The 6,146-nt window shown below is 43.6% G+C and overlaps 1 protein-coding gene across 1 annotated transcript; it reads right to left on the reverse strand.

Annotated features, from left to right (window-relative positions):
* Positions 1-39: 39 nt before the first annotated feature.
* On the reverse strand, positions 40-5,920 carry mrps22 (mitochondrial ribosomal protein S22). The gene is made up of 8 exons (XM_071471706.1): positions 5,760-5,920; positions 5,102-5,250; positions 4,846-5,010; positions 4,295-4,438; positions 1,655-1,738; positions 1,335-1,480; positions 1,055-1,163; positions 40-463 (listed from the first exon to the last, which is right to left on the reverse strand). Exons 1-8 carry the CDS (start codon positions 5,884-5,886, stop codon positions 371-373), a joined length of 1,017 nt encoding a protein of 338 aa, XP_071327807.1. The 5' UTR covers positions 5,887-5,920; the 3' UTR covers positions 40-370.
* Positions 5,921-6,146: the final 226 nt, after the last annotated feature.

Here is a 6,146-nt window from a genome sequence, read left to right on the forward strand (position 1 = left end):
CAGAACTCAAACTGTTTTACTCCAGCAACACATCACAAGTACAAAGACCTTGCTTTATTTTGTTATGTACATCATTTAACTTGAGACTTCAGGTTTGACTCAGAGCTTCAAATGCAACCCACACACAGACACACAGATCATTCTCTACATGAATAAATGACAGACTTGGTGCGTCATACAGGATGTTTAAAAGCTGACTCTGCAAACCGACGGCTGTGACGAGGGTAGCTTTCCTCACACAGTGACAGAACAGTAAATGTTGTCATATCTTAAATATGGGGGAGGGGAGATTTTCAGTCTGTCCTTTAGGAAGCAGTTGTTGGTCCTCCTTGTGGATGGATTTGTGAGTTTCTGTGCAGGAGCGGGTCTGTCAGGCGGCAGAGCCTTTAGCAGCCATCTGTTCATACGCCTGCAGGGCCAGCTCAATGTAGCCCGACCTCTGGGACTCCTTCTGGGCATAGACCTGCAGGGACGAGGGTCAGAGGTCAGCAAAATGGAGAAGGAGAAAAAAGTCACCCCAATTACTTTGAGGCCGGGGTTGTGCATAAAAATGTTCTAAGACGACAATCACAGAATTAATTGTTTTCGTGGCAGACTTGAAAAACGCAGCATAGAAAGCGCTCCACAATCAACCATGACTGAACGGGGTCTTGACTGTAGCAGACATTCACACACCCGTGTCTCCTGCTGCTAACCTTTCACATTAAATGGCTGTCATTCTCAATGACTGTCATTCCCCATTGCTTCAAGGCCAAGAGGCTGTGAGTGCTAATAAGACCTGATGTGTCCTGAGCCTGGCCCCCCAGTTCTCATGCTGGAGAAAAACCCAAGCCTCTCACACAGGAAACCTAAGATGAGACGGCCTTGACTTGACCTCTCCGGAGCTGCACTGACTCCTGATGTACCCTAAAGCCTCGGGGACGCAACCTGTGTGACCGGGAGAATCTCAGGATCAAATGGCAACATTTCCTATACGCACAGCTAAATGAGTAAAAGTGCAAAAGAGAAGCAAGGAGTCAGCAGATTTTTCTCTTCAGGGTTGAGTTGTTCTCACCTTAAGCAGGTCGGTGCCAGTGGCCTGCTGGCTGGCGGCTTCCTGGGCTGACTCACTGTGGGGGTGGGCCATGTGGAACAGAGACACTAGGCTCACAGCATCCTGGAGGCTGGAAACACACACACAGACACACACTCCAGGAGTTTAGGTCTTTGCCAGCGGGTACAACAACAGAGGTGCAATTTCAAATCAGGTTAAAAGTGGCAACAAAAATATTCAAGCCAGATATACCAGTCTAAACACCAGTCTCACATTATTCTCACACCACAGACAAACTCACAGCTCTCTCTTCAGCATGTCCACTATGAGCCCATCCACCCTGCGGGCGTTGACCAGGTACCAGACCATCCCTCCAAAGTGTCGGGTGGAGCGCAGCAGCTCGTATTTGTTGTGCTTGTCCACGTCCTCGTAGGTGGCTGCATGCACCTGAATACGAGGCGCACACAGAGGAGGAGAGTCGTTACACACGTCATGGTGATTTTCTCCTGCTTGTAGACATTCAACACAAATTTCATGGTTTCACAGACTCTACAGATTCTGCAGATTTCAGTGCAGTCGGTGATCAGGTCAAAATAACAAGAGGTTCAATGTCATCGTTACCGTGATGTATTCTGAGGAGTCGGGTTCAAATTGGACCAGACACAGGTTCAACACATCCTCATGCCGGTCCTGGGAAAACACCATCTAACAGAGAGAGAGAGAGAGGAGTATGAATTCAGCCCCAAGACACTCACTGGACACAGACACACACACATACACAGGTGCTTTCACTTATTCTGCTTGATTAGACCTTTTCTGAGGACTGTGTGGGTGTTCACAGACCTCAAACCTTTGCTCCCCTGTCAGGGAGGACAGCTTTTACCGTCATCATTATATTTAAGTTGTGTTTTCAGTTCTTCAATTCATCATTAGTGTGTGTTACATACAATATTCTGGTTATATCTTTGTGCCTAAAAATATCCTGTCTGTGTCACTCTCAGAAACGTGTATTAGTTCTTATCCCATAAGCACTAGACAGCAGAATACTTTGTTTCACGCCGCACCTTTTGTTGTTCCTAAAGCACAACAACACTCCAACAGTGACCCAAACCAGACTCACAAGACACCTCTAAAACAAAGTCCACACTGTTTATTTTACACAAATATACAAATAACAAGGACACCAAATTAAGACTACAGAAGACAACAACAACCAGAAACCCCAGGCTGCAAGACCAGCAGCCCCCATGCAAGAAGCCTCTACTCCTTCTGAGGCTGGCGCCAGAGCTTTTAACCCCTCCCCTCCCAGACCTAGTGCATCTCATGGAGGAGTAATCAGGAACAACCTGGGCGGAGCTACAGGGGAGAAAGGACAGAAGCACCAGGAAGACACGCTGCCATTAACACCTGAGCGTCTTATCTAGATGTAAGGTCTGATGTATTGTCTGCAGAGTGTGGCAGTGCAGCATCAACTTGCAGTAAACAGGCTGCAACTGCACGTTTCTACCACACACAGTCACTTACAATCCCCATACTATCTCCTAGCAGTAGTAATATGGTATATAGTAGTTAGTAAGTAAAAAAAAAAAATTATGAAAGAATAAATGGTAGAATAAAAATCTGTCTGCTACACTGGTGATGATGTCGATGACTGTCAGTGCTGATAACCTTCCCTTTTTCAGGATTCTTTTCCCCCTGTTTTTCAGCTCTATTCATGTGTAGCAGTGAGTCAATAGATGGGTTTCCATCCAGATGCAAATTCTAACAAAACATTGAGCAATTCTGCATAAAAAAAAAAAGACAAATTCATGCAAATTTCCATCCATTGCTGTAATGTGAATATTAGGAGCAGGTTTGTCGAGATAAACAGCCGGTGGTACTAATTCTCCAGTCCACTGACATCAGTTGCATTCGTTTTCGACTTCGCCTGACTTCATGGTCAACATGACCAGCTGGTGGCTGCAGGCGTGGAGAACAGACAGAGCGCCGTCAACTCGGACACATTCTACTGCTCATAGCGTGAGTGAGCTCATAGCAACATCTCACAGCGTGTACAGCTGTTCTGCGTTTTTTTTTTTTAATTTAAAAAACATGAGTGTTACCCTCAATACGTCAGACTGTTTTGCTAAACAGAATACTAACAAAAGAAAAAAGGGCCACCATATCGCCAGGAGGGTGAAAATAAAATCTTAAGGATAAAAATATGACCTACAAGAGCATTGCCTCTTTTACAATAACAAACTAAAATGTTTTTACAGCTTTTCTTGCTGGAAATTAAAACTATAGTGTTGGTGCCCATACATTCAAAATAAGCTGCCAGAAGGAGGAGATCAAATAAACTGCATCCACTTCAGGAGAGATAACCACAGCAGATAACAAATCAGAAGTTCTCTTTTTAAAAATATAGCATGTCATTGTGTGTCAGTGAAGCGTTCAGCCAATCGGGTGAAGTGGTGCTTTCTAGTTTGTGCAGCTGGAGGCAACTGCAGCCGCCCTGCTCCCACAAGGTTTTTCTGTCATGTGACATGGTGACGTTCTGCAGCACCGGCAAAGGTCCAGCAAGATTTCTAACCAGCATGCATTGCTTTAAGTCCAACATGCATAATGTTAAGTCAGCATTGTACAGAGAGCTTCCTTAAAAAATGAGCCTATTAAAGTCATCGCTGAAGAGGAGGACGGTGCAATAAGATGATGTAATGAAAAGATTGTCGGTCAAACCTCTGACAATGAAAAATAAAGTAGAAAACATGATGAAAATCTGACATTTATGTTTGTTTCATGTATTAATTTCAGGAACATTATTGCACCACGCAGGTCTGATGTTTTCTGAGACTAATTCCAGTCTGTTCAGTGACTGTTGAGGTCACTTTCCTCATGTGCATCATGATTAATTCAGTAAGCTCTGTCACATTTTGATTGTGTTGATACAAAACACCTCAGCCTCTCAGGTTTTTCAACCCTCAAATTGACAGTGCTCATAAAAACTGGTGAAGGAAACCGACCTGTTGAGTTTGGTGAGGAAGGTGACAACAAAGCAAGAAACATAACAGGTGTTGTTTATCGCACTAATGAGGGCTCTGTTCAGGTTTAGGGAGTCATCACTGATGTTATTAGTAACTCCTGTGCTTTTCATACAATGACCTGACTAAGGCCCACAGCAGGACTTTGAGGGAAACATGAAGCAGAGGAAAGACAGACGTGAGAGCTGTGACTGTTTCACTAAATGGTAAGTGGCAGGGAGTAATTAAAGCCATTTCCCACCTTCAGGTTCTCTTCCTTGAAGATGGACTGTGGCGTCAGCTTCCGTCCCTCCTTAGGAAAGTAGACCTGAATGAGCCGGTCTCTCTCCTCCCAGGTCGCCTTTCTAAGAGTCCCATTAGGCTCCCGTACAACAATGAATCTCTCCTGAAAACACACAGCGCACACACAATTTAAAGGTTTGGGACAGATTCAAGCAAAGTCAAAATCCTGAATCTAGCAACAAAGCCCAGAAGTCAGCCTTATATAATCAAGGATCTGCAAATTCAATCAAGTAAAAAAAAAAATCTGTATTACAAACATTAAATGTAAAACAATAAGTGAAACTAAATTACACATTAAAAAAAAAATGTAAAAACAGAAACAACAACAGGACAGCTGCTACCTTCAAAACTCAATAGAACATTCTCAATTCCCCTAATTGAGATCTACAACATTGCCATAGCTTTTCCTAATGCAATAAAACTAGTACTGACCCTAACTGTGATCAAGAAATCATCCATTTTACCCCCAGTTGCACACATGCACACAAAAGAAAAGCAACATGTGTATACCCTGTGTGGGATGTTGTAGGTGATGTCAGTGAAGACGTATTTGGCTGTATCCATGCCATCCAGGATCTTATCCTCAGACAGCACATCGCTGATGGGCTTCCTCTCCGGCAGGACGGGGGGCATCTGCAGCAGCTTCTTCGCCTGCACTCGGGCGGACTCAACTGCCTGAAAACACACACAAGTGACTGGGTGACAAAACTATTACTGCGACATGTGTCTGACTAAGAGGGGATACTATAGTTTATCTAAAGGGTACCTGCTCCAGTTGTTGATCAGTCATGAGTTTATATGTGGGCGGCTTCAGCTCCTGTTTAATGGGTCGGAACACTTTCTGCAGGTCCAGACCTGTTATCCTGGACATGATGTCCTGCACAGCTGGATCTGTGAACTGGGGCTTTGCATGGTCTGGGAGGGCAAAGACAAAGACAAAACTCACAAATATTTCCATATTTAGCTGCAGCTGTCTTATTTCTCAACAAAAAACCTGAAGCAGATAAAACATAATCTGTCATAGTTTACACAGCTCCACTGTTCAATAATAAAATTTATTTTTATTATTATTCTAATCCCAGGTAAAGGAAGTTAGCGGTACTTTAGTAAAGTTAACGCTGTTTACGCTTACAGCATTTTACAATCAACAATTGAGGGATTTATTAAAAAGTTGCAGACACTTCATGAACAACTGCGATGCCGAATTTATGGAAAGACCCTAAAGATTTGTAAAATGGGTTAAACATTTTCTGTAACGTCTGTGTCTCCGCCAATATCTTACTCAAATTTAAACTACTCAGATATGTGATGCGAGTTTGACATCCGCAGGACGAGTATGGAGGCTAACGAAACATGCTGCAAGGTCAGTGCCATAGTAAGGAAAGCGGTTCAAGTAAAACAGTGTTGACAGCATTAAAACATACCGTCGTCTGGTGTTCCACTACAGAGAGTCCTTACGCTGCACTGGACCAACACCTGCTTGCTTTTCTGGACATTTTTCACCCGGGAGTAGCTCCGAAATAAGCACCGTGCTGTACCGAGCGCCGCCATGTTTGTTATTACCTCATCGTGACGATCTGACCTTTCACCTCAAAGTGGAACAGCTACGCGGTCATGGGATATGTAGTATCTTTTCCTGTGTTACAGCCTCAACATTTCACATGTTTATTTGATTTCTCCACGGCTTATCCAGGCCATTTTATCAGCGGTGAATTAGACATAACTCGTTTTTAACAGGCTTCTCCTCTGCACCTCTATCTGTGGCTTTTTTTTTATAAGCAAAGGTCATTGTTTTAACATTAGAAAGCTTT

Source organism: Trachinotus anak, unplaced genomic scaffold (assembly GCF_046630095.1).
Source record: "Trachinotus anak isolate AG129_WGS33_773 ecotype Australia unplaced genomic scaffold, CSIRO_AGI_Tana_v1 ptg000034l, whole genome shotgun sequence".
Classification (NCBI taxonomy): domain Eukaryota; kingdom Metazoa; phylum Chordata; class Actinopteri; order Carangiformes; family Carangidae; genus Trachinotus; species Trachinotus anak.

What these genes read in the sequence shown, in the direction of transcription:
- mrps22 (XM_071471706.1), bottom strand. Translation starts at nt 5,886, where the DNA reads ATGGCGGCGCTCGGTACAGCACGGTGCTTATTTCGGAGCTACTCCCGG. An exon ending in TAGTGGAACACCAGACGACG is followed by an intron (nt 5,251 to 5,759) that starts GTATGTTTTAAT and finishes TTGCCCTCCCAG; the next exon opens with ACCATGCAAAGCCCCAGTTC. An exon ending in GACATGCTGAAGAGAGAGCT is followed by an intron (nt 1,164 to 1,334) that starts GTGAGTTTGTCT and finishes GTGTGTTTCCAG; the next exon opens with CCTCCAGGATGCTGTGAGCC.